Genomic DNA, 25,852 nt, shown 5'->3' with positions numbered 1-25,852 from the left:
GCTGATGTGCAGAACACCACCAGGTCCTCCCTCACCCACTCACAAATCGGGGAGGGTGGTAGGGAGGGTGGTAGTGATAGTGAAACAGACTCAGAAGGGCAATTACTCTGCAAGGACTGCTGGCCCAGTTGGGGTGGGCTGATGCTGGGACCTAAGGATGAATGCAAGAGGAGGGGGAGAGTGCTTCAGTCAGGAGGACAAGACATACAAGGGTCTGGTGGGGTAAAAGACCTTGACCTGTTCCAGGAACTATAACATGGTCAGGATTTCAGGGGAAATAGTGAGTGCACTCTGGATAGCAGGAGGAAGCAGGCTGGGAAGGGGCAGAAGTTGGCACCTCCTAGGGAGGTGTGGTAGGCAGATAATTTCCTCTCAAGATATCTGTGGAGTCAGTGAATATGTTAAAACACTTAGCACAAAGTACTTTGCAAGTGGAAGTAAGATTAAAGAACTGCCCTGGCTGGTGTAGCTCAGTGGATTGAATGCCAGCCTGTGAACCAAAGGGTCACCGGTTCGATTCCCACTCAGGGCACTTGCCTGGATTGCGGGCCAGGTCCCCAGTTGGGGCTGCGCAAGAGGCAATCACATATGGATGTTTCTCTTCCTCTTCCCCCCCCCTTCCCCTCTCTCTAAAAATAAAAAATAAAATCTTTAAAAAATTAAAGACCTTAATATAGAGAGATTATTCTGGATTATTTTGGTGGGCCCAAATAACCACATGAGCCCTTAAAAGCAGAAGAGAAGCTCAGATTCAAAGTGTGAGAGGTGCTTCATCCTCTGCTGCTGGCTTTGAAGAAGCCCTTCAACCCCTGGGATCTGAATTCTGTCAACAACCTGAATGACCAAGGACAGGTTCTTCCCCAGAGCCTCCCGAAAGGAGCACAGCCCTGCTGATGCTTTGATTGTCACCCAATAAGATCCATGCTGCACTCTGGGTCTACTGAACTGTGAGATAATAAATTTCTGTTGTTCTAAGCCATTGAGTCTGTGGTAATTTGTTATGGCAGCAATGGAAAACATACAACTGTTAGGATCAAGAGCGAGATCTTGCTATAACAAAATTTTAAAATGTGGAAATAACTTTGGAATTGGGCAGTGAGCAAAGGCTGGAAGAATTTCAAGGAAAATAACAGAAAAAGCCAAAATTGCCTTTGTGGGGGTTCAGAATGAGCCACCCCAAAATGTGCCTCAGTAGTAGGTGGATTATTTTGATTAAGCTAAAGGCAACTGAGGTCCTGTGGACTCAAGAGAAACTTTTGTCCGCTCCCCCATCTTAACTAGCTACGGGTATTTGAATGAGGAGCCTGACCCATAATAAGAGAATAGGAAAGATAACCTTTTTTAGACCTACCTATATGGCAGGGCAAACTTCTACTTAATTACTGAACATGTTCTCTCCCTGCAATGACCTTCCGAAGCTCCAAAGTGCATTACCTCATCTCTAGCTCAGTGCGTCTTACACACCCATTCTCCCTTTCTGGCTCTGAACCTTGTGTGCATGAGGGGTTGGTCTCTGACTCTCATTATGTGGGGTCCCCTTGCAGTGGAAATGGAACTTGATTGATCTAGCCCAGGCATGTGCCCTGACCAGCAACGAAACGTGCAACCTTCGGTCTGCAAGCTGGCGCTCAATCCACTGAGCCACACCAGCCAGGGCTGCTCTTTTTTTTTCTTAAAAATATATTGTTAAATTCCTTGCATGTCAATCGTCTGAATTTACTTCATTCCTTTAATGAAAAAGCCGTGCCTTTCAGCATCTGTCCTCACCCTGCCTCCTAAGGATGAAGGGGGCAGACGGACTGGACCGCAGACGGACCCGGCGGGCTCACAGCCCCGCGGACTGCTGCGCGCAGGTACCTGCGGCCCGCGAGGGCAGCAAACCAGCCGGGAGTCAATATCCCGGGATTCCGCCAGGGGGCGGCCGAGCGCCAAGGCCGCGGCACTGCGCCTGCGCTTCGGACGCCGTCGCGTCCACTTACGCATGCGTGACGCGGCTCAGGCCGACTGGACTAGAAGATGGCGGCTTCCGCGGTTTGCCGGGTGGCCGGCGCTGGGACGCGAGTGTTGCTACGCACCCGCCGCTCGGTGAGGTGGCTGCGGGGGCGCAGGATTATGGGACGTGGGACTTCCGGGCGCGGACCGGGAGTGGGCTGTCAGCAGCAGCGGGTTGAGATGGGAGAGGTCGCGGGCTCAGGGCCGTGGGAAGGTCACAGCCGAGGGCGGGGATGGTTGCAGCGCGGCTGGCCTGGGGGGGCGGGGACGGGGATACTCCTGGGGGCCTGGGAACGGAGGAGTACATACCCCAACTCAGTCCTCAGCCCCTGTCGCCCGGTTACAGCAGCCGGCCCTGCTGAAGCCGCCTGCCTTGCGAAGCGCCACCACCTTCGCTCAGGCCCTCCAGAGCGTGCCGGAGACGCAAGTCAGCCAGCTGGACAACGGCCTGCGGGTGGCCTCGGAGCAGTCCTCCCAGCCTACCTGCACGGTGAGCGGGGGCTGCTGCCGGGAGGGGGCCTCCTTATTGCCCGAGAGTCTTTCCGGGTCGGGGTGTGACCTTGGGCTTGAGGTCTCTGTGGTTTCGGTCACTCCTGCTGTTCACCAATGGCTCGACCCTTCTACACCAATCCCGACTCCAGCCCCACCTTGACTTCTAGGGTGGGGGGCCAGTCCTCACCAGTCAGCACTCATTTAGCCTATGGTGCCTGCCAAGCAGGAAGTCACATTTTTTTCAGCTTTTTCTTAAGAAGCCCATACGAGAGAAGCAGTTCTGTCTCAGTTTTACAGTGAGGAAAGGGGGGTTCAGAGACGTGGGGTGACTGCCAGCCTCACAGACCAAAGTCACAGCCTCCTGGCTAGACCAGGGATGCATTGCGGAGGAAGGTTCTCATGAAATGGATGACTTTTCCCCAAAAAACGCAAATCCTCAAAATTGGCTCAAGGATAGAAATCTTGACTAGATACACGTATAGGTGAGAAGATTCTCAAGACGCAATCCTCTCCCTTCTCCCCACCCCAGACTCCAGGGCTCCGTGGTTTTATTGGCAAAATCTTTTAAGTTTTTCAGGAACAGGCAATGTCCTGTGTGATGTTATGGAACACAGCAAAGGGTGATGGGTAACTTCCTTATTACATGGCACCTGTGTAAGCCAACCCAAAGCCTGTTGAGAAAGGCTGGCAGAGAAGGCTGTGTTCACGGACTTGGAGATGCTCTTGATGTTAGGGGCAGGGGATAAAGGATGCTGCCAGTTACACTCAGAGGACACCGGGGACTGTAAAATACATTGTTCTTTCCAAGCTGTTAAGTGTGACATGGATGTTCATGTAAGAGTTTATGACACGCAGTTGCACATCAGCATCTCTGTGGAAAGTGGATGTGAAATTTTAAATCAGTTATGAACAAGTAGTAAGTTAAAAGACTAAATCTGTGTGACCATGCGGCGTGTGTGGTGTTGTTTCACAGCACGCCAGGAGGCTATTAAGAAAATGATAAAATTTTCCCCTTGGGTCTCAAGGAGACATTTGGCAGTGTTAGGTGTTCAGGTCTGATTTAAAATTTTCTTTTTTTTAAGGTTTTATTTATTTTCAGAGAGAGGTATAAGGAGGGAGAAAGAGAAGAAAAGAAACATCAGTGTGCAAGGGAAACATGAGCTGGTTGCCTCTTATACGCACCCCCAACCAGGGACCTGGCCCACAACCCAGGCCTGTGCCCCGACTGGGAATCAGACTGGAGATTTTTTGGTTCACAGGTTGGCGCTCAGTCCACTGAGCCACACCAGCCAGGACTAAAAACTTTTTTTTAATGTTAATGAAGGCTATTTTCTTTTTTAACATTTCATTTATTTATTTTAGAGGGAGGGGAAGGGAGGGAGAAAGAGAAGGAGAGAAACATCGATGTGGGAGAGAAACGTTGATCGGTCCCTCTTGTATACACCCCGTCAGGGACTGAACCCACAACCCAGGCATGGGCCCCGACCAGGAATTGAACTGCTGGTGACCTTTTGCTTTGTGGAATGACGCCCAACCCACTGAGCCACACAGTCAGGACAGGCTGTTTTCTTAATATAGAATGTTAAGTATCTAAACCGGTAGCTTCCTTCCTTAATGGTGAAAGGATGAAGTCACCAGAACAAGGCAGAGAACAACTTTTAGAAAGGAGAAAGTAAGTTATTTATAAATCATGCATTGCTTGCTTAGGGAAAACAACTGAAAATCAAGACTGAATTTAAGAATTTCAATTTCATGTAATGATACCAGGTGATCGTACCCAGCCAGAAACTTCTGTGGGAATCCTTGTAACTAGTCAGGAAGTATACCAGAAAGGAGAGGTGATACAGAATGACTGGTCATTTAGCTAGGGGTGCCCTGTGCACTTCTAAACATAGTGGTCCTGCTTGGAGACAGCTGTCCCCCACCGTGGGACTGTGAGCCTCAACTTTAGCCTGTGTGGGTTGCGGGGGTGAGGGTGGCGGTAAGTGGGGTCTGGAGTTGTTGGTTTGTTGCTTCTTGTCCAGGTTGGGGTGTGGATCGATGCCGGCAGCCGGTGGGAGAACGAGAAAAACAACGGAGCGGGCTACTTTGTGGAGCATCTGGCTTTCAAGGTGAGGCTCCTGAAGCCCTGTCTCTCCCCTGGGCTTAGGGCTACGTGTTGTCCCTCCTGAGCGTGCAGGTCAGAATTGTCAGCCTCCGCAGTGAGGGGCTTCAGCTGCGGAGTAACCTGGCTGGCCTTTCTGGAAGGAGGCATGTGGCTTAGCCTCTTCTGAGTGAGCACCCCTCTAGTGGGCCCCTGCACAAGGGCCCCAGAGTCAAAAACACCCCATGGAGCCACGGGAGCTGCACTCTTCACCAGAGAGGCCAGGCCTGTGCGTGTGCACGTACGGAAGAGGAGCTGTGGCGCACCGTAGGGGCACACGTGCGCTGTACCACACACACGGGCGTGGGTGGCCATGCACTCTGTGCAGTGCTCGGCTCTGGTAGACTGCCTGGGCATCTCTTGTTTGTAAAAGCGACTACCGAGCTTTCTTGAAGGTGGGGAGAGTCACCACTATAGCCCCTCCGCCAGTTGGCATGGAGTAGAGGCTGAATTTTTTAAATGAGTGGAAATGTGGGATGGACAGGGGTGTGTAGCAGGAATGGGCAGCCTAGTCAGCTGTAGCATCCCAGGTAGGCGTGTAGATCTTAATATGCTGATGTGTGTGACACACTTAGCTAGGCTTCAGCCCCACAGAGGCCGCTGCACTTTAGCCGATGTACGTGGGCACATGAATGGCATGTGGGCAGAGCAGGGAGTGGTAGCCTCACCTGAACACAGGTGTGAGCCTACCTGACCATGACTGTCAGTAAGGGCACGGGGGGTGCTGGATTTCAGGTGACACTTGCCTGGCCATGCCCTTCTTTCCTGGCCCCTGGCTGTCTCCGGTCTGATGCCCCATGATTCTGTGGCCTCGGTCAGCTCAAGACTTGCCTAGTTGCTGGGTTAGCACAGACTGAGCCCCCTGTCCCCGTGCTCATTGCTGAAGACCCCTGGTTCTGCTGAGACCTGAGCCTGGGCTCTCAGGTGGCCCCTGATTGGTGCTTTTGATGTCTGGTTCCAGGGAACAAAGAATCGGCCTGGCAATGCCTTGGAGAAGGAGGTGGAGAGCATGGGGGCCCATCTTAATGCCTACAGCACCCGGGAGCACACGGCTTACTACATCAAGGCACTGTCTAAGGACCTGCCGAAAGGTAATGCCTCGGGGGGTGGCAGGGATGGGGCTAGAACTCCAGGGGTGCAGAGGACTCGCATCCCGGGGCCCCTTGCCTGGCCAAAGAATGGGGCTACCCTTCGAGTACGGCTTTGTAGCAGGGCAAACAGGGGTGCCCAGTGGCCCCCCTGGTGCCCACGCCTGCCCTTGCGCCCAGCTGTGGAGCTGCTGGCAGACATCGTGCAGAACTGCAGCCTGGAAGACTCCCAGATTGAGAAGGAGCGTGACGTGATCCTGCGGGAGCTGCAGGAGAACGATGCATCTCTGCGGGATGTGGTCTTTGACTACCTGCACGCCACCGCGTTCCAGGGCACGCCTCTGGCCCAGCCTGTGGAGGGGCCCAGTGAGAACGTCAGGTGGGGGTCAGCCCGGGCGGAGTGGGGTTCGCGGCCCGGCTAGGCCACGTCCGCACGCCCTGTTTTGAGTGACTTCTGCCTGTGCTATTTATTCTCCTAATTCACGCTATTGGGGGCGTTTTCTGTGGTGCACTGTGGTCCCTGTGAACCTTTTCTAATCCTTGTGTGATCTTTGCTCGAATTCAGGGCTTTGTTTTAGGATGTATCCCCACGTGTGTCCTGACACCCCGAGGGAGGGAGTGTCCGGGTACCCTGTCCATGTGGCTGTTTGTCCCGTGGTGGGATGCGCTCTGAGGCTGCCCCTCGAGAGCCCACAGCGTCAGCTCACACCCTCCTCACAGAGGGCTGTGCCTGTCCTGAGGTCGGGGGGGAAGCCAGGGCCAGGCAAGGGCCGCGCTCGGGACCCCCGAGGAGTGGGACGGGACGGGACCGAGCCGTGTGCTGAGGCCCGCTCTTCAGAGAAGCCGCGTCTCGCCCGTCTCCTCAGCGCCCCTTGTGGGGCCCAGGGCACTGGTTTGGGGCCGGGGCCGACCCGCTGACCGTGTGCGTTGCAGGAAGCTGTCCCGCGCGGACCTGACGGAGTACCTGAGCCGGCACTACAAGGCGCCCCGCATGGTGCTCGCGGCGGCTGGCGGTGAGCGCTGGGCCCACTGCACCCCGGGTCTCCTGTTCCTGGCCGCTGGGGTCTTCCGCTCCCAAGGACCCTGCTCCCACCCTGTCTTGAGGGCAGCGGCCTCCGTCCCACGGCCCTGAGGCGGCGTAGGAGGCTGCCCTGCTGCCACCACTGCATGGGCCGCGCAGGGCGCCGGTCCTCTCTTGAGCACAGGCCTCGGTCGGGCTGGCGGGAGCGTCCGCCCCGAGGCTTGTGCCTCGTGACCTTGCCGGCGGGCCGCCCAGGCTCGGCAGTGATGATGCACATTTGGTGACAGGTTGGGAAGTGCCCTGAAAGGACGGCACAGAGCGGCAGGGGGTTCTGATGGGAGACTGAGAGTTGGCGCTTAGGGGGCTTTTGGAACAGGTGTCATTTGGGCCCACAGTGTAGTGGGAGTCGGGGGGGGGGGGGAGTGGGATGCCTGCGCAGGGGGCAGCGCAGTGTCGTGGGTTTTAAGGCTTGTTCTGCTGCCGCGTGGGGCAGGGCAGGGGCCGGCAGGCCAGGGAGGGCCTCTTCCGCAAGCTGCTAGGAGATGGCGGGAGCGAGGGCGGGGAGTAGGAGGGCTCAGGACGGCTGTGCAGATGGAACCGCCGCAGGCCTGGACTCGGGCGGTGGGGGTGGGAGAGGGTCGGGGGCGCTTCCCCACGTGCGGCCTTGGCGGCTGGGCGGACGTGGAAGACGGATAGGAAGAGCGTGCTGGGTGGCTCTGGGGCCGGTTACCCGGGGGGCCCAGAGCAGGTGGAGCTACCGGCGTGGCAGCCCTGGTTGAGTCCAACAGAACCTGAGCTCGGAATAAAAGGCAGGGGCGCGTGGGGGCCGTGCTCTCGGGGAGGCTGCCCACTGCCCAGCGCCCAGTGGCCTCTCGTTGAGGGGCGGTGGGGAGGTCCCGCAGGGGAGTTGGTAGTGTTCCTGGTAAGTGTGCCCAGCCCTCGGGACCCCGGAGCCAGTCACAGCTCTGCATCTCACCTCTGTGTGCCCGCTCACGTGCCCCCCCACGGGGGCAGCAGCCAGGACCTGCCTGAGGAGAAGGCCCGGAAGGGCAAGGCAGAGCAGGTGCCCCGGGATCCCTAGTCTTGCCTTCCCGTGTGAGAATGCACCCCACAGGGACCGTTCTCAGCTCAGCATGCTGCTGCTGTCCTTCGGTCGGGGTGACCAGAGCTGTTCCACTCTGAGGTGCCTGCCCTGCCCGTGAGGCAGAGCCTGTTGACAGAGGGTCTTTTTCCATCACAGTCTTCTTTTTTTAAGATTTTATTTTTAGAGAGAGAGAGAGGGAGAGAAACATCAATGTGCGGTTGCCTTTCCCACGCCCCGAACTGGGGACCTGGCCCACAACCCAGGCCTGTGCCCTGACAGGGAATCGAACCAGCAATCCTTTGGTTTGCAGGCCGGCGCTCAGTCCACTGAGCCACACCAGCCAGGGCCTTCACCCTGTCTTGACGTTATGTCTTCCTTTTGCGGTCCCCCACCAAGGCAGGCAGGGGCCTTTCTCTTGTGCGTGGCTCCCCCTGCCCTGTGCCTCAGCCCCTGGCAGGCCAGCAGCACTGCTGTCTGTCTCGGCAGGGGTGGAGCACCGGCAGCTGGTAGACCTCGCCCAGAAGCACTTCAGCAGCGTCTCTGGGACGTACACAGAGGACACTGTACCCACCCTCGCTCCTTGCCGCTTCACTGGCAGCCAGGTAGGCCGCCTGGTGGGCAGGGGTGGTGCTCTCAGCCGGGCCTCTGGGAAGACCCTCGTGTGCATGGTTATCCTCATGAGTCCAGAGGTGCCTCGGCAGATGGGGAGGGGCCCCAGGCTGCTGCCTCCCAAGCACATGTGTTCACACTTGCACGCACATACTTCACCCACACCTGGCACTTTTTCTGGTTGCCTGGGTAGTCTGGCTGTCCCTCAGTTTTGCCATGCACTGTTACAGATATGCCACCGTGACGATGCCCTGCCTTTGGCCCACGTGGCCATTGCAGTGGAGGGGCCTGGCTGGGCCAACCCAGACAACGTGGTCCTCCAAGTGGCCAGTGCCGTGATCGGCCACTATGACTGCACTTACGGCGGCGGCATGGTGAGTGCCCGGGGGTGGGGGGTGGGGGGGCGTGGCACCTTGCCTTCAGAGAGGAGTGGGTTCTGGGACTGCGGGGCACAGGGTACGGGCCGCAGGCAGAAGCGTGGGTGCTGACTGCCCTTGTCCTTGGTAGCACCTGTCCAGCCCCCTGGCTTCAGTCTCCGTAGCCAACAAGCTGTGTCAGAGCTTCCAGTCCTTTAACATCTGCTATGCGGAGACAGGCTTACTGGGTGCACACTTTGTCTGTGACCGTATGAGCATCGATGACATGGTGTTCTTCCTGCAAGGCCAGTGGTGAGTGGCAGCCCGGGCTGCTGGGTGGGGAGAGGGCCTTTGAGCAGGCAAGTGGGAGGCTGAGAGGCGGCGGTGGCTCTCAGAGCAAACCCCGCCCCTGCGTTAGGATGCGCCTCTGCACCAGTGCCACGGAGAGTGACGTGCGCCGGGGCAAGAACCTCCTCAGGAGTGCCCTGGTGTCCCATCTGGATGGTGAGTCCTGCAGCCCCGTGGGCAGGGGTGGGGTGCGTGCTGGCAGTGACGGCCCGGGGTGGCCACCGTTCCTAACCAGTTGGAAGGTTCCCGTGGACCCCATGCCCCACCCACAGGCGCTTGGAGCTTCAGATACGAGTGTGGATGGGCCCGGACAACAGCCTGTCACTGCAGTGACAGCTTGTAGAAGTGAGGGCTGGGGTCTGAGGTCCAACCGAGATTCAGGTGTGAGCGCCCAGCGAGTGTGGGTGTGTGCCCCATGGTCCGGGGCGGATGGGTGACCCTGCAAGCCTTGCCCTCCACCCTCGCAGGCACCACCCCTGTGTGTGAGGACATTGGACGGAGCCTCCTGACCTACGGCCGCCGGATCCCCCTGGCCGAGTGGGAAAGCCTGATTTCGGTAACACGGGCCCCTGGGAGAGGTTCTGGAGTGGTGGCCTGGCTGACTCTTAGTGGACAGGCAGTTTGAGGCCTAACAGTGCAGACTTCCTGGTGTCCGAGGCAGTGTCCCCTGCAGGGCTGGCGTCGTTGGAGGGAAGATGAGGGCAGGCGGAGGCACCGGCCATGGGGATGGACGAGCCCTGTCGCCCTTCCACTTTGGGGCGCGGGGTGCGGCTCCGTGGTATGCTGGATCATCTTGGCTGGCTGAGGTGGTCCCCAGGTGCCTGTCGGTCAGTGTACCTCTGCTTCGTCCTGCAGGAGGTGGACGCCACTACAGTCCGTGAGGTCTGCTCCAAGTACTTCTATGACCAGTGTCCGGCAGTGGCAGCCGTGGGTGAGTGCCCTGGAAGGCTGCTCTTTGTCCTTCTCCTGGGGCCATTCCTTCGGCCCTCCCCATCCCCCAGCCTGCACTGGGCGCAGCCAGTTAGGCCCCCCAGAGGCTCTGCCCATAGTCTGGCTGCCCGGGAGTTCTTGCTTGGAAAACCTGTCCCAGCAGCTCCTTGACTCCCTGCCAAGGTGCCTCCATCAGTACCCGACACCCACCAGGTAGCGGACACCTCTGCGTGGGGGGGTGGGGCTTTGAGGGCCAGAGCATGAAGGGACAGGCTCCGCACCCCTGGAGGAATGTTCTTCTCCTTCTGCACTCAAAGCCTGTCTTGTGCTGCTCTGGGCAGCTCTGAGTTGGGTGCGGCTCAGGGCCAGGTGTCCTTGTACCAGCCAGGTACCCACCCTGACGCCACACCCTATCCCTACAGGCCCCATTGAGCAGCTCCCCGACTACAACCGGATCCGTAGCGGCATGTTCTGGCTGCGCTTCTAGGCAGGGAGCCTGTGTAGGCAAGAGGGCAGGGCCGGGGTTCATGGTCCCCCCACCACAAATATGCTGCCCCAGCACTTGAGCCCTGTGCTGCACGCTGCCACCAATAAAGTCCTGTGTTGAGAACCATGTCGTCCTTCTTTGGCTGTGGCGTGGAGTCCGCTGGACAGCGGATGGGGGAGCGGGGACTTCCCCCTGGTTCTGCATCCCCAGGCCCTTCCGCCTTCCCGCAGGCTCTGTGTCCTCAGCCGGGGGCAAGTACGGGGCCTGCAGCAGGGAGGCCGGAAGCCTTTGATGCCTGCAGGGAGCCGGGGCCAGATGTTCCCACTTAGCCACGTGGGGGATGCTCCTGGCTAGCCTGTCCCAAGACTGAGGCGTGGGAGTCTGTGGGAACTGCACACGCAGCCTTTGCACTGACAGAGGTCCCATGCTGGGGACTCAGGTGGGAAGCCCCTGCGGTGGGCCCTGTGCAGTCACCCTCTGGTGGGCCCTGGTCCCCCAGTCCCTGAGGAAGCCACCTTCGTGTGTTTACTCTGGGTTCTGGGAGGAGGCTAGCCTGGGGCATTGTGTTCCCATTTGGTTTCTAACTGCTGCCTGGACAGGCAGGGCAAAAAATCCTTTGCCTGGGTTTGCTTGCTGCTGACTCAGGCTCCAAGAATATCCCTGAGCTCAGTGGGACCTGAGCCCCCTCCCTTAACGAGGTCTCCCAGGCAAGTCCTGAGCTGCTGGCTCAAGGGTCCCCTCCCCATCTCCCTGAGGCAGCCAGGGCCTGGCAGAGTTCTCAGCTGTAGTCCCCTTGCCACCTATGTGCCCGGGTCCTGCTCATCACCCCTCCTGCAGTCAGGTTCCCTGGGAGCCCCGGGGAAATGGCAGTGGGGGGCTGGCCTCTCCTATGAGGAGGTGTGCAGGGTCCTGGGTCCAGGGTTGTTGAGGACTTCAGAAGAAACCCCAGCATCCCAGCCTCACAGCTGGCAACAACCCCTGAGTCTCCTGCCCTGCCCCAGTGCTGTTCCCTCCCCTCTGTTGGTGGCCGCAGGTCTTCAATTACGAGATAACTGTCAAGCGCTTCTGGAGCTCAGGGCTGGGGGGCACAGGTCCTGCCGCTCTGACCGCTGGAGAAAAGCTGTGGACCACAGAGCCTGATGGGCTCACCCCTGGGTGCTTACAGGTGCAGCACACCAGGATGGGGAACATGCCCAAGCTTGAGCTCCCGAGGGATGGAACTTGACTTCCAAGCCCAGGCTTGACCCTCAAAGGCTTCAGGTGTACTGGACACACGAGAGCTCGAGCTCCTGGACCTTCGCACCAAGCCGGGGAGTTTGATCTGGACTCAGGAGGCACGTGGGCAGGGACGTTGGAAGTTCTGGGAGGAGAGCTGACTGGGTCAGCCCGAGTTTCAGTGTGGGGGCTCTGGCTGGGTTTCCGTGGGGTCCTGCAGAGCTGCACTGTGGCAGAGCAGAGGCCATGGCCGTAGGAAGAACTGGAACGGGCTCTGCGCCTCAGGAGCAGGGCAGCCTTCTCAGCAGGGCCAGGGTCCCTGGGGAGGAGGAGGAACTCCTGGCCAGCTTTTGGCCATGGTTCTGGAAGACGTTTGGATTGTCTGGGACAATGAGGCATGTGAGGCTAGAACCCTGAATAGGTGCCCCGGTTGGGAGCAGATGACAGTGCCATCTGGCAGAGGTGGTGGCTGGAGCCAGAGAGGGAAATGTCCAAGGGAGGGTGGGAGGGAGGACACAGCCCTGGGTCCCCACTGCCCTGATGGAGGACGCGGGCCTCTGGGGCTGTGTCTGGGTTGTTTGCCTGCCTGGAGGCTGCAGCCAGGGCCCTCAGAGGACCACAGCCCTGCTCCTGAGCCTCCCAGGAGTACCCAACACGTACTCACCCCCAGCCTTGCTTCTACCTTCCCAACACCATCTCAGGCACCCTTTGACCTCCTTACAGCGGGCAGCCTTCCTTTCTTTTGGGGGTCCCTCTTGGTTCTGTTGAGGTTTGCTTAAACACCCTCTCAGCTGGGCCTCTAGTCTCCCCTAAAGGCTCAGCCCACACTTGTATCCAAACCATGTGCCTGTTCTATCCTGTTCTCACCCACCCTTGCTGGGCAAGAGAAGGGGAAGGTCCTGGGGCAGGGGCTGCCTCTGTACATGAACATGTCTGGTTCTCTGCTGTGGTGGTGGGTCCCAGCCTGTGTCTCAGACCTCGATCTTGGAAGAAGGTTCTGGAACCCATGGGTCACAGCACTGCCTCCTAGGATAATTTGGGGGAGGGGTCAGTAATAAAACATAGCCTCTGCCTTGTGGGTCATAGGATAACAGGCAGCATAAATGGACTTAAATGCCCCCAGCTCTGGCTATCCTCGAAGGCTTAGACCTGGAGGAGCCCAGGGGAGACAAGTTTAGCAGAAGTGCTGTCCCCATCTCTCCCCTCTCGGCCTTGGCATCCCCAGGGGAGGCTGCGGGGCCAGGCATGCTGGAAGGGGCTTGATGGCAGTAATAAGTGTAGATGTACTTTCTGGGCTTCTGAAAATTATCTAGGACTGGCAGGAGAAAAAAACCAGGGGCCTGCATTCTTGGGAGCATCTCTGCCTAGTGTCACCCTCTCTAATGAACACATATACATAAATTTGCAAAGAGTCCCCTCAAGATAGTGGCCTTGACCTGAGGGGGTGGGGCTGTTGTGAGGGCCTTCCCACAGTCACAGAAGCCCACTGAGGGAGATGAGGGGGAGTCGAGCTAGTTAAGGGGGGCTGTTGTGTGGGACAAGGGTAGTTATGAAGCTGGAACTATGGGTGGACTGTGAGGGCAGGCAGGAGAGAAGCCCAGGGTGGCCTTTGGGCCTGGTGGGATGATGGGTGGAAGTGGGTCTTCAAGAAGAGTAGGTTCAAGGAGGTGTAGGTAGGGGGACCTGGCCTGAGGCAGGACAGAGGGGGTGTAGACGGGAGGGGGTGAATTCCTTAGAAATGAGCTGTCACTGTGGGTGGTCCCAATCTCTGCACATGGATAGCCCCTCCCTGCAGGCACAGCTGGATGGCATCTGTCTGGGACTGGTTCAGGGCATGGTGTGGGATGCAGGGCACTGGATGGACACGGATGCATAAACATGACACATTCTCTCCCGGATCCCCCCTCCGTTGGGGGCTGGGCATTACTTGGGCGCAGTCCAGTGGTGCCTTGCTTTCCCTGGGGTGAGCTCCCAGCCCTTATTTGTTGGGGGCTGCTTTGCTTATCAAAGGGATTGGGGTGCGGCACAGGAGACGCAACAGACAGACGGATGGCTGAATCACAGGAGTGGCCTTTGGGATTCATGGCCTGAGGGCTTGTCTGGGCACCCCATGGAGGGGGAGTTGAGTCATTTCCAGCTGTAGCCTCCCCTCCCCATTCTGGTGCCTCTTCAGTCCCCAGGAACCTATGAGAATTCTAGCCTCCAGCAGTCACTTCACTAGTCACTCTGTTTGATCTAAAGCAGCCAACATCTCTGACCCAAGATAGGGTTGGAGAGGGCTCCCCATCAGCATCTGTCTGTAGAGAACCTTCTGTGAGATTCCCAGAAGTCATGGGAGGTGGGGGGCTTTACACTTAAGTGGAGTCAGATCATCTGTCCGGGGGAGGAGGGGGCGGCGACCTCTGGGATGGTGGGTAGAGGCGGGCCCCTGGGTCCCCGCCTGCTGCTCCGCCCCCCGGGATTAGGGACTTTTCTCTGCTGTGGCTGCGGGACTGCGGCGGAGGCTGGCGGCGGGAGCCGGCGGACCGGCAGGCAAGACCGGGACTGGGGTTCAGGGAGCGCTGGGCTCGGACCCGCCAAGCCGTGGGGGCCAAGGGACAGAGGCGGGGTCCTGGCTGACCGTTTCCCCCACCCAGGATGAGGCTCCAACTCCTGGTGGCCGCACTCTACGCCGGGATCCTGGCAGGCGCGCCCGCAGTGCGGGCCCAGCACAGGGAGAGAGGTGGGCACGACAAGGAAGGACCCCTTCCAGGGCACCTCACCCTGTCACCCGCGGCTGCGCTCTGCCTTCACCCCAGATCCAGGCCCCGCCAGCACGACCCTGCGCACAGGCCCCCTAAGTCTCTCTGGACTCCCCAAACACTCCAGGACCCCGCGCTGCGTCTCCCGGACCGCACCCTAGCCTGTGCAGACCAAACTCTGCCTCCCCAGATGCGGGCTGGGTTTCCTACCCCACGACACTCCGGCCTGACCTCCCGAGGCCAAGCTCCGTACTGGATCACCCCCCACCCCACCAATCCTGCACGGAAGGGGAGTGGGGCTGCGGGAGTCGTCTCCGGGCGCCACCTCGGCTCCCCTCGGGCTCTCGGGCCCCAGCCGCGCTGGGCCGGTTTGCACAGCAGATGAGGGCCACTCCCCTACGCCCAGCCCCTAGTCCCAAGGGACCACAGAGCCGTGGGGGCAGGAGGGCTCCCAGAGGAGGTGGTGATTGCTCCTCTCCGCCCCAGTGACCTGCACGCGCCTTTACACCGCTGACATCGTGTTCCTGGTCGATGGCTCCTCTTCCATCGGCCGCAGCAACTTCCGCGAAGTGCGGGGTTTCCTCGAGGGGCTGGTGCTGCCCTTCTCCGGAGCAGCGGGTGCACAGGGGGTGCGCTTCGCTGCTGTGCAGTACAGCGACGACCCGCGGTGAGTGGTTGCCGGCAGCTGGGGGCCCAGCCATCCCACCAGGACCCTTCCCCCAGACAGGAGCAAAGATCCCCAAAACCCTAGGCTTGGCTTTGGGAAACCTAGAGCCCCCGAGCCAGGACCTCCTCTGGAGGCAGAGCAGGGATCTCCTAGGCAGAGGCCTGGGACCGGAGACACCTCCAGACTAGCACCCTGCCAAAGATAGGGGCCCTGTATCCTGATCTGAAGATGGAGATTGGGGGGGGGGGCTTCAGACGCCCCATGCCTGCTGGACTCCCCATGTTCTAGCCCCTGATGCCTTCAGCTTCCCCACTCACCAGACTGCCTTCCTGTCTAGCCAAGGTCCACCTCACTATACCTGGGCCCTTCCTTCTGCAATTGTTATTCAGACATCCTGTCCCATGAGGCCACGAGCCCCAAGGGTTGCAGGCCTGCCCTGGCCCAGCCACAGGCAGGACAGCGACGCCTGAAGAGTTTGTTAACTTGGGGGCTTCAGAGGTGGAGGGAGGGAATCAGAGGACCGACCCTCAAGGGGACCTGATACAGCCCTCACCCTAGAGGCCTCCTCGAGACCAGGGTTAGGAAAGATCATAGCCCCTCACCTGTTGCCACCCCCTAACCCCCACAGGACAGAGTTTGGCCTGGATGCGCTTGGCTCAGGGGAGGATGTGATCCACGCCATCCGTGATCTCAGCTACAAGGGGGGCAACACGCGCACAGGGGCTGCGATTCTCCATGTGGCGGACCATGTCTTCCTGCCCCAGCTGGCCCGACCTGGTGTTCCCAAGGTGATCTCTCTCCCTACCATGCCTCCCAGGGTGACCCCAGTTTAAGTGTCTGTGGCAGCCCTGACTTGACCCCTGCACCTGCCCAGGTCTGCATCCTCATCACAGACGGGAAGTCCCAGGACCTGGTGGACCCAGCTGCCCAGAGACTGAAGGGGCAGGGGGTCAGGCTGTTTGCTGTGGGTGAGGACCCAGCTGGGGTGACACGTTGGCTGGGGCAGGGACCAGTCAGAGGGCATGTGGGCAGCTGAGCCCTGATTGGACATCACCTCAGGGATCAAGAATGCTGACCCCGAGGAGCTGAAGCGAGTCGCCTCCCAGCCCACCAGTGATTTCTTCTTCTTCGTCAACGACTTCAGCATCTTGAGGACGCTGCTGCCCCTCGTTTCCCGGAGAGTGTGCACCACTGCTGGCGGTGTGCCCGTGACCCTGCCCCGTGAGTCCCTGCCCATTTTGTGTGCCCTGACCCGGACCTCTGGCCCCAACCCCGTTTCATGTGCTCCCGACACCAAGCTGGGGATGCTGTCTTCTATCCTGCCCTGGAGGGGCTGACCCTACCCCCTGTGCTCCTGACCCTGGACCCCAAACGCCTCATTGTAAGTGCTGATCCCTGTTCCTGCCACCTGATTTCTCCCTTCCCAGCCGAGGACTCCATCTCTGGTCCACGAGACCTGGTGCTGTCTGAGCCAGGCAGTCAATCCTTGAGAGTACAGTGGACAGCGGCCAGTGGCCCTGTGACTGGCTACAAGGTCCAGTACACTCCCCTGACGGGGCTGGGACAGCCACTGCCGAGTGAGCGGCGGGAGGTAAAGATGTCAGGAGCAGTGGGTGGAGGACTGGGGACTTGGCTGGGCAAGACAAAGTGACCTCTGACCCTGGGCAGGTGAGCGTCCCTGCTGGTGAAAACAGCATTCGACTGCAGGGTCTCCGGCCACTGACCGAGTACCAAGTAACCGTGGTTGCCCTGTACGCCAACAGCATCGGGGAGGCTGTGAGCGGGACTGCACGGACCGGTGAGCAGTTCTGCTAACCTCTGACCCACCCACCTAACCACCCACCCCAGGGACCCCTCCCCACTCCTGACTCCACTAACCCCTGGTGGGACCTCCCTGCAGCTGCCCTGGAAGGGCCGGAGCTGACCATCCAGAACACCACAGCCCACAGCCTCCTGCTGGCCTGGCGGAGTGTGCCAGGTGCCACTGGCTACCGTGTGACATGGCGGGTCCGCAGTGGTGAGCGAGAGGTGGGGGTTGAGGGGAGTGTCTGCACCTCAGACGGGATTGTGGAGTCCTGAGTCTGCAAGACCCGCTGACCCCTCTGTGCACCCCGTACAGGTGGGGCCGCGCAGCAGCAGGAGCTGGGCCCTGGGCAGGGGTCAGTGTTGCTTCATGGCCTGGAGCCCGGCACAGACTATGAGGTGACCGTGAGCGCCCTGCTTGGCCGTGGTGTGGGGTCTGCCACCTCCCTGACTGCCCGCACTGGTAAGAAGGCTGGGCGCGCTCTTCAGGCCGGGTGGACAGGCAGCCAGGGCATGGAGGCCACTGACGTCCCTTGTGCCCTGGGCAGACACTCCTGTGGAGCAGACGCTGCGCCCGGTCATCCTGGGCCCCACATCCATCCTCCTTTCCTGGAACGCGGTGCCTGAGGCCCGTGGCTACCGGCTGGAGTGGCGGCGCGAGAGTGGTCAGTGCAGCGGGGAGGGGAGACAGGCAGGGTTGGGGCTTGGCTTCAGCTGGCCGGACCCTGTCGTCACGCAGGCTTGGAGGTGCCTCAGAAGGTGGTGCTGCCCTCTCACGTGACCCGCTACCAGCTGGATGGGCTGCAGCCAGGCACTGAGTATCGATTCACGCTCTACACCCTGCTGGAGGGCCGAGAGGTGGCCACACCTGCAGCTGTGGTCCCCACAGGTGAGGGCTCAGTGGGCCTGGCCGGGTGAGAGGGCGCAGGACAGGGACGGGCTCCAGGGCGCCTCTCACGCCGTGTTCTCCAACAGGGCCAGAGCAGCCTGTGGGCCCGGTGACGAATCTACAGGCGACCCAGCTGCCAGGGCAGCGGGTGCGAGTGTCCTGGAACCCAGTCCCCGGTGCCACCGAGTACCGCATCACTGTACGCGTCACTCAGGGTGAGGTAGACCCAGCCAGAACCCACCCCAAACACACACACACACACACACAAGTTTGAGCCCTCGGGGTCTGATGGCACCCTCACCCCATCTCCTTCCACTGCCGGCTCTCCACAGACTCCTCCTGTCTCCTTTCCATCCACCCAGCTGTGAGCACTGTCCACGCTGACCCCTCATCCCACGTCCCCATCCAATACAGACCCTTGTCACCCTACTTCACTATCAGTGACCTGTCAACGCACATCACTGTCCACTGAGCCCTGTCATCCTGGACCCCCAGTCGTCCCTGCCCCTTGTTATTCCGTGTCACTGTCCATCACTGACTCCCTCTTCCTCATCTCTCACCCTCTTCATCCTCTGGCCCATCCCTCACTGACCCTTTTCATCCCGTATCTCTGTCAATCGCTGACGACCATCATCCCACATCCTTGTCTCCTGGACCCCTGCCTGCTTACCCTGCCTTCCCTCTTAGGGGTTGAGCGGACCCTGATGCTTCCTGGGAGTCAGACAGCCTTTGACTTGGATGATGTCCGGGCTGGGCTGAGCTACACGGTGCGAGTGTCTGCGCGAGTGGGCACCCGAGAGGGCAGTGCCAGTACCATCACTGTCCGCCGGGGTGAGCACCACAGGAGGGACGTGGGGGCAGCTGCCTGACTCACTGGATCCTAGTCTTGACCCCTGACCTCTGTCTTTCACCCCCAGAGCCGGAAACCTCACTTGCCATCCCAGGGCTGCGAGTGGTGGCATCAGATGCAACTCGAGTAAGAGTGGCCTGGGGACCTGTTCCTGGTGCCAGTGGGTTTCGGGTTACCTGGAGGACAGACAGTGGTGAGTGCAGGGTGTGTGGGAGGGTTGCCGAGGGGAATGATCAGGGTATGGGGGACTGCGGGGGCCGGCAGCAGCCATGCCAACGCTTCCCTCTCACCCTAGGTCCGGAGTCCAGCCAGACATTGTCGCCAGAATCTACAGCCACGGATATCACGGGGTTGCGGCCTGGAACCTCCTACCAGGTGGCTGTGTCAGCACTGCGAGGGAGAGAGGCAGGCCCCCCTGCGGTCATCCTGGCTCGAACTGGTCAGACCCCCAGGCCTTCCCTCTCAGACCCTTGCTCCTCCTCGGATCTCCAGCCTCCGCGGGCTGACTCCCATTGCCTCCTCCCTCGGAGCCCCCGCTTCTGCCTGCAGTCTCCCGTGCCCCCTCCTAAGCCACTGCCCTCTTCAGACTCCTCTGTCTCTCACCGAGGACCCCTCTACCTTTGCCTTCGAATTTACACCCCTTCTTCGCTCAGGTCCCGATCGTCTTTTCCGCTGGACCCAGCTCTCCTCCGAGACTTACACTTCCTCCTTTGTCAGGCTCCTCGTTGCCTCCTAACACCTCCCTAGGAACCCTGTTACCTCCTCTGTCAGACCCTCCTGTCAGATTCCTGTTGCCGGCCACCTCAGGTTCCCATTGTCCCCTCTGCCAGGAGCCCCGCTTCTTCCCTTATCTGACCCACTCACTTACCTCCGCTGTCATATACTAGCCTCCTATCAGGCTTCAGTAGCCTTCCCTGATAGATGGCCCCACTGCCTCCCCCATCAGATCCCCCATTGCCTCTCCCCTCAGACCCGCTGGGCCCAGTAAGGACAGTCCACGTGACTCAGACCAGCAGCTCATCTGTCATCATTGCTTGGAACAAGATTCCTGGTGCCATCAGATACAGGATTTCCTGGCGCTCAGGCCACGGTGGGGATCAGAGGTTTTGGAGGGGACCAGAGGTCTCGGAAGGTTATAGGGAGGCAGGTCTGGGTGGGATACAGGTTGGGATACAGACCTGGGGGCCAGAGCCTGGCTATTCCTGGAGCTGCCTCCACCCTCACTCCCAGGCCCAGAGAAGTCTCAGCTGGTTTCTGGGGAGACCACAGTGGCTGAGCTGGATGGGCTGGAGCCAGATACTGAGTACACAGTGCACGTGTGGGCCACCGTGGACGGTGTAGATGGGCCCCCCACTTCTGTGGTTGTGAGGACCGGTGAGTGGACCCTGGACAGCTCCCAACCACATCTCATTGGCTACCCTTGCCTTACTGTGTATTCCTGGCTGCTCCACACTGCCCACTGCAAAGCACTGACCTCCTCCCTCTCGCGGGTTTCCTAAGCTGACTTGTCCACACTAACCTCACTCTGACCATGCATGCCTGTGCTGCCATCTTGTTCTCTGCCAGCCACTTAGTGACCTCTGACCCCTTACCCTTTCTCTGCCCCCAGATCCTGAGCCGGTGGGTAGTGTGTCAAAGCTGCAGATCCTCAATGCTACCAGTGATGTTCTGCGGATCACCTGGGTGGGTGTCCCTGGAGCCACAGCCTACAGACTGGCCTGGGGCCGGAGCGAGGGTATGGTTCCTTGACCCTGCCCTTGTCCTCTGTGGCTGCGCTTGCCCCCTCTGCTTAGCCACCCCCACCTCTGACCATTGACCTGTGCTCGCCTGGACAGCTGGCCCCACAAAACAACAGATACTACCAGGAAACACAGACTCGGCAGAAATACGGGGCCTCGAAGGCGGAGTCAGCTATTCGGTGCGAGTGACTGCACTGGTCGGAGACCGCGAGGGCCCACCTGTCTCCATTGTCATCACTACGCGTAGGCGGAGCTTGGACTAGGGCGAGCCTTGGATTGATGACCTGGACTTTTTAGGGGTGGGGTTTGTGCCCGGGATTGGATTAGGGACCAGAGATTTATAGAGCCTTTGGGGGCGGGGTCTAAGGATGGAGGCAGGATGAAGCCTGATATAGGCAGAGGGGCCGGTTGGGGGTGGTGCGTGTTCCACGGGTGGTTTCGGATTGGCGCAGGGGCCAAGGGGCGGAGCCTCTCTGATTCTCATGCTTTCCCTCAAGCACCTGAGGAGCCACCAGCCCTGGAGGCCCTTCGTGTAGTGCAGCGAGGGGAGCACTCGCTGAGGCTGCTCTGGCAGCCCGTGCCTGGAGCACACGGCTTCCGCCTGCGTTGGCGACCCGAGGGTGAGAAGGGACCTCGGTAGGGGGTTAGGGACCACTGTGGGTGGGGCTGTGGGCAGCGAAGGGGGCGAGGTCAGTGAGAGTGGGCAGGGCCAGTCAGCGAAGCTGGTGAGCTCATTGTCAGTAAGAAAGGTGAGGGTCAGTGAGGCGAGCGGGTCCATTAACGCTGGGCTGTAACCTCCGCCCACGGGCCTCCCGCCCTCACGCTTCATGCCTGCCCAGGGGGCCAGGAACAGTCTCGGTTCCTGGGGCCTGAGCTCAGCACCTATGAACTGGACGGGCTGGAGCCAGCAACCCCATACCACGTGTGGCTGAGTGTCTTGTGGCCTTCTGGAGAAGGGCCCCCCACGGAAGTGACTGCGTACACTGGTGAGCCCAGAGGGCCCATCCTTCCTGGGTGTGCTCTTTTCCCCACTCACGGCCCATGCTGACTTTCTGCTCCCCATGACCTGAGTGACTTCTCCTGTAGCTCCCCTACCTCTCCTGACCCTGGGGTGGCCCCAGCATGACTCCCGTGACACGTCTTCCACTAAAATGAACCTGCCCCAGGATCCCCTTAGATCTCTCCCCTCTGGGTTCTCAGGGCACAGACTCTGATCCCTGGCCTTTGATTCCTCCTTTAGAGTCACCTCGTGTCCGAAGCACGGAACTGCGCGTGGTAGACACTTCAATTGACTCAGTGACTCTGGCCTGGACCCCAGTGTCTGGGGTGTCCAGCTACATCCTATCCTGGAGGCCACGCGAAGGCCTTGGCCAAGGTGAAGGGGAGGCCAGGGCTGGGGTGAGCTGGCAGTGGGGCTCCAGGGAGGGCCTCCTGTGTAACTGAGTGCTGTCCTCTGCAGAGAAGCCTGGGGCCTCACAAACACTTCCTGGGATCTCGGGCTCCCAGCAGGTAACAGGGCTAAAGCCTGGCGTCTCCTACACCTTCTCCCTGACACCTGTCCGGGAGGGTGTAAAAGGTCCTGAGGCCTCTGTCACACATAGCCCAGGTATGGTGGGCACAGTGGGAGGGACCTAAGGGGCTAGCTATCTGCTCCGACCGCTTCAGTAACACAGCCTCCTTCCTGCAGCGTGTCCCCATGGCCTGATGGACGTGGTGTTCCTGCTGCACACCACTCGGGACAATGCGCATCGGTCAGAGGCTGTGAAGAGAGCCCTGGGGCGTCTGGTGTTTGCCCTCGGGCCTCTTGGGCCACAGGCGGTCCAGGTTTGGTCCCAGAAGCAGCTAGACCCCTGTCTGTCCCAGCCCTCCCCCACCCTGGGCTCCACCCCACCATCGGTCCAGGCTCTCTCCCAGCCCTTCCCCAGGGTCCAGATCTCCTCACCTGCTGCTTGGCTCCCTCTCCTGCCATCACTGCTGACCCCTAATAGTTCGGATTTAGTCTCCCCCCAGGCTCTGTGTCCCCCACCCCTGCTTTGTCGTCCTCCCCAGGCTCTGTGTCCCTCACCCCCCACCAGGTTGGCCTCCTGTCCTACAGTCACCGGCCCTCTCCGCTGTTCCCGCTGAACAGCTCCCATGACCCTGGCGTCATCCTGCAGAAGATCCGCAACATCCCCTACGTGGACCCAAGTGGGAACAACCTGGGTAAGGAATTCAGTGAACATGGACTCTTGGGGCTTCCCTGTTAGGAGCTTGGTGCCCCTGGGTTCTGACATGCCATTTCTCCCAGGCACAGCCGTGGTGACAGCTCAGCGATACCTGTTGGCACCAGATGCTCCTGGACGCCGCCAGCAAGTGCCAGGGGTGATGGTTCTGCTAGTAGATGAGCCCTTGAGAGGTGACATCGTCAACCCTATCCGCGAGGCCCAGGCTGCTGGTGAGGTGTAGGGCTGGTGGGGATAGGGTCTGGCATAGGGTGGCCCCAGCGGGGTTGTCATGCAGGCTTCCGGACCCCTCCTTAGGGCTCCAAGTCATCATCTTGGGCCTGGCGGGAGCTGACCCAGAACAGCTGCGTCGCTTGGTGCCGGGCATGGACCCTGTTCAGACCTTCTTTGCTGTGGATGATGGTCCAAGCTTGGACCAGGCAATCAGTAGTCTGGCAATAGCTCTGTGTCAGGCAGCTTCGGCCACCCAGGTTTGGAAGGGGCTTCAGGAGTCGGGGTGGTGGTAGGGAGGCTAGGTCATAGAGAAGAGGAGGCCTGGGGGTGCTTGGTAGAACTGCCTCCCTCAAGGAGACCCTGTGCCCACAGCCACAGCCACAGCCTTGCACCGTGCGCTGTCCAAAGGTAAGTGTCTGGGGTTGAGAGGGTGGGCAAGGGCCACACCTGTGGTTGGCCACTCTGACTCTTGTCCAACATGTCTTTCCCCAGGGCCAGAAGGGGGACCCCGGAGCGAAGGTGAGTAGCCCTGCTTGAGAAGGGTTGGGGGTTGGGGGCAGAGCATTGGCAGCACAGGTCTCACTGACCCCCCTTTCTAGGGCCTGAGTGGACAAGACGGGCCTCCTGGCCCCCCCGGCCTCCCGGTGAGTGCCCCCATACCTGTCCTCTGCGCCCTCACTGGCATATAGCCTCCTCACCCACTCTCCTCTCAGGGCAGGATCGGTGCTCCTGGCCCCCAGGGTCCCCCCGGCAGTTTCACTGCGAAGGGCGACAGGGTGAGTGTGAAGACCACTGAGGTGCCCCTAAGAAGCTCCTTGGTGTTTCCTGAGGGTTTGGGGAAGAGAGGAGGGAAGAGCAGAGTTAGAACCACAGGGTATCTCCCGAAGCCTCACTGGATATTATAAAGCCCACCCGAGACTCTGGGGAGGAGTCTGTAGTAGAGAGGCCAGTGGGGTTTTGGCGTCCCCCAGCGCGCCTGGTGGAAGTTCTCAGTCCCGGGCAGGGAGGCCCTCTGCCTCATCACTGCGCGTGTGCCTGGGCTTAGGCTCCATCTGGCTCCAAGGGGCCTCTCCCTGCCCCCCTGCACCACCCCAACAGCATTCGGGGGCCTGCAGGATGAGGAATCCTGATGAAGAATAGTCTGGGCTCCTCCAACAAGCCAGGGTCACTGAGGAAGGGTCCCTTCCTGCCCTGATCAGTTTGCTTTCTTAGGGCTCCCCTGGGGCAGATGGAGATCCAGGCAGCCCTGGCCTCCCTGGGATTCCTGGACCGCCTGGCCCAGAGGTGGGTGAGCCTTGCCCTTGTTGGTCACAAGTGGGACACTTTGCTTGGGTAGGAGGGGTGGTCTGACTCTCCTGACTCTGGCTTCCATTTACAGGGCTCCCCAGGGCAGCCTGGCCTTCGTGGAGAACGGGTAAGTTTGCTGTCCCTTCTCTGCTCTCCCAACATCTTCCCAGAGTTCTTTCTGCCGAGTGGGAACCTGAAGTTGTGGGGTGCTGTTAGCCCATGAAGGCCCACCCTGAGACTCACCTGAGACCAAGCATCACCCTTTACTCTGTTTTGTCCTCAGGGAGAGCAAGGACCTCAAGGCCCAAAGGGGGAGCCGGTAGGTGAAACAGGCAAGGAGGAGCAGGGTTGCCCCAAGCCAGACACTGCAGGGCATCATAAGGAATAGCTGGGACACCTCGCGGGGCCTCTCCCACCTCAAGGGTCCCGTTACCAGAATCCTGCCTGCTGCTCTCTATCCCTGCAGGGAGAGCCTGGACGAGTCACTGACGGGGAGGGCCCAGGCCTTCCTGGGAAGAAAGGGGACCCTGGACATCCGGTAAGTTCTAGGGTATGTGGAGGCCATTGATGTGTGTTGGGGAGCCACAGGAGGCAGCGCGAGAGCGGGGCAGGAGGGTTGTTCTTTATACTTTGTCTCCTCCATCAGGGCCCTCCTGGACCTCGTGGCCCACTGGGGGACCCGGGACCCCGTGGTTCCCCAGGACTTCCTGGAATGGCTGTGAAGGTGACAGCATGACCCCCATATGGTCTCATGACCTCCATGTGATCCAGTGACCTGGTGACTCCATTTAAACCCTAATGGTCATTCTGAGCCCATGTGAACCCTTGACCCCTTCAGTTCCTCCATGACCTTCATAATCCAATTGGATCCCATGACCCTCATTCCTCCGGGTAACTTGGGGAGTGGAGGTGTGGTCCAGGGTCATGAAGTCATGATCTGTCTTCCAGGGTGACAAAGGTGATCGTGGAGAGCGGGTAAGTGAGGGACAAGGTATGCAGGGGGTGGCTTGAAGTCTGATTCCCCTTGACCATCCTCTGACCAGCTGCTCTTTCCCAGGGCCCCCCTGGCCCAGGTGTTGGCGACAGTGTTCCAGGGGACCCCGGGCTGCCGGTGAGACCCTGGGGGCCATGTTCATGATGTGGATAGAGGGGCTGGGGGCTCCGCTGGGGCAGTGGGTGGGTGCTGAGCCTCATAGTTGGGGGCTCACATTTTTACTCACTTTCTCCTAGGGCCTTCCTGGAAACCCCGGGCCTCGAGGCCCAGCTGGCCCTTCTGGGGAAAAAGGGGAAAAGGTAGGGTACCTCACCTCTTGGTGTCTAGTTCTGGAGCAGGGGCTCCAGGTGCCGGGGGGCAGGGTCTCCTTCCATCTGTTTCTCCTTCAGGGTGACTGTGAGGATGGAGACCCAGGCCTCCCAGGACAACCCGGGACCCCGGGCGAGCGGGTAAGTGTCGGGCCAGGGATTCTGATAGTGGTGGGCGGGGCTCCAGCTCTGACCCTCAATCATCCACCTTCTACTCCATCCTACGCCCAAACCTAAATCCCCGAACCTTTTCCAGGGCCTACGGGGATCTCCCGGAGATGCCGGCCCCAAAGTAAGTGCCATTTTAGGGAGGCATGGTATGAGGGGAGACACATCGGGTTGGGGCAGGGAGGAGGACTGGGAGGTAGAGCCTT

The 25,852-nt window shown here is 59.9% G+C and overlaps 2 protein-coding genes across 2 annotated transcripts in view; both read left to right on the top strand.

Moving 5' to 3' along the window:
- The first annotated feature begins 1,974 nt into the window (after positions 1-1,974).
- On the top strand, positions 1,975-10,673 carry UQCRC1 (ubiquinol-cytochrome c reductase core protein 1). The gene is made up of 13 exons (XM_090284684.1): positions 1,975-2,085; positions 2,339-2,482; positions 4,509-4,595; positions 5,589-5,718; positions 5,896-6,094; positions 6,649-6,728; positions 8,307-8,422; positions 8,660-8,803; positions 8,937-9,097; positions 9,204-9,289; positions 9,601-9,689; positions 9,989-10,064; positions 10,486-10,673. The coding sequence occupies exons 1-13, from the start codon at positions 2,017-2,019 to the stop codon at positions 10,548-10,550; spliced, it is 1,446 nt and encodes a 481-aa protein (XP_090140810.1). The 5' UTR covers positions 1,975-2,016; the 3' UTR covers positions 10,551-10,673.
- A 3,550-nt stretch (positions 10,674-14,223) lies between these two features.
- Positions 14,224-25,852, top strand: part of COL7A1 (collagen type VII alpha 1 chain) — a 29,736-nt gene continuing 18,107 nt past the window's right edge. The window contains exons 1-42 of the mRNA XM_090284683.1: positions 14,224-14,297; positions 14,402-14,487; positions 14,993-15,173; positions 15,802-15,961; positions 16,048-16,141; positions 16,233-16,394; positions 16,601-16,764; positions 16,842-16,971; positions 17,074-17,190; positions 17,293-17,439; positions 17,525-17,641; positions 17,716-17,865; positions 17,952-18,080; positions 18,553-18,696; positions 18,783-18,908; positions 19,011-19,154; positions 19,686-19,805; positions 19,946-20,089; positions 20,325-20,450; positions 20,551-20,697; positions 20,952-21,074; positions 21,294-21,440; positions 21,695-21,829; positions 21,914-22,060; positions 22,142-22,278; positions 22,530-22,656; positions 22,742-22,888; positions 22,974-23,146; positions 23,262-23,297; positions 23,382-23,408; positions 23,489-23,533; positions 23,603-23,665; positions 24,102-24,173; positions 24,268-24,303; positions 24,460-24,495; positions 24,643-24,714; positions 24,823-24,900; positions 25,125-25,151; positions 25,234-25,287; positions 25,407-25,469; positions 25,560-25,619; positions 25,735-25,770. Coding sequence (XP_090140809.1) covers positions 14,403-14,487; positions 14,993-15,173; positions 15,802-15,961; positions 16,048-16,141; positions 16,233-16,394; positions 16,601-16,764; positions 16,842-16,971; positions 17,074-17,190; positions 17,293-17,439; positions 17,525-17,641; positions 17,716-17,865; positions 17,952-18,080; positions 18,553-18,696; positions 18,783-18,908; positions 19,011-19,154; positions 19,686-19,805; positions 19,946-20,089; positions 20,325-20,450; positions 20,551-20,697; positions 20,952-21,074; positions 21,294-21,440; positions 21,695-21,829; positions 21,914-22,060; positions 22,142-22,278; positions 22,530-22,656; positions 22,742-22,888; positions 22,974-23,146; positions 23,262-23,297; positions 23,382-23,408; positions 23,489-23,533; positions 23,603-23,665; positions 24,102-24,173; positions 24,268-24,303; positions 24,460-24,495; positions 24,643-24,714; positions 24,823-24,900; positions 25,125-25,151; positions 25,234-25,287; positions 25,407-25,469; positions 25,560-25,619; positions 25,735-25,770 — 4,428 coding nt within the window. The 5' untranslated portion in view covers positions 14,224-14,297; position 14,402. The remainder of the gene's footprint in view (positions 14,298-14,401; positions 14,488-14,992; positions 15,174-15,801; positions 15,962-16,047; positions 16,142-16,232; positions 16,395-16,600; positions 16,765-16,841; positions 16,972-17,073; positions 17,191-17,292; positions 17,440-17,524; positions 17,642-17,715; positions 17,866-17,951; positions 18,081-18,552; positions 18,697-18,782; positions 18,909-19,010; positions 19,155-19,685; positions 19,806-19,945; positions 20,090-20,324; positions 20,451-20,550; positions 20,698-20,951; positions 21,075-21,293; positions 21,441-21,694; positions 21,830-21,913; positions 22,061-22,141; positions 22,279-22,529; positions 22,657-22,741; positions 22,889-22,973; positions 23,147-23,261; positions 23,298-23,381; positions 23,409-23,488; positions 23,534-23,602; positions 23,666-24,101; positions 24,174-24,267; positions 24,304-24,459; positions 24,496-24,642; positions 24,715-24,822; positions 24,901-25,124; positions 25,152-25,233; positions 25,288-25,406; positions 25,470-25,559; positions 25,620-25,734; positions 25,771-25,852) is intronic.

Source organism: Furipterus horrens, unplaced genomic scaffold (genome assembly GCF_987537825.1).
Source record: "Furipterus horrens unplaced genomic scaffold, mFurHor1.1.pri manual_scaffold_7, whole genome shotgun sequence".
In the NCBI taxonomy this organism is placed as follows: domain Eukaryota; kingdom Metazoa; phylum Chordata; class Mammalia; order Chiroptera; family Furipteridae; genus Furipterus; species Furipterus horrens.
Note: the sequence above shows the minus strand (reverse complement) of the source record. Positions and strands in the feature narration are given on the sequence as shown.

Coding starts and splice junctions, on each gene's coding strand:
- UQCRC1 (XM_090284684.1), top strand. CDS start 2,017: ATGGCGGCTTCCGCGGTTTGCCGGGTGGCCGGCGCTGGGACGCGAGTG. Junction 2,086..2,338: donor TGCTACGCACCCGCCGCTCG/GTGAGGTGGCTG, acceptor GCCCGGTTACAG/CAGCCGGCCCTGCTGAAGCC. Junction 4,596..5,588: donor TGGAGCATCTGGCTTTCAAG/GTGAGGCTCCTG, acceptor GTCTGGTTCCAG/GGAACAAAGAATCGGCCTGG.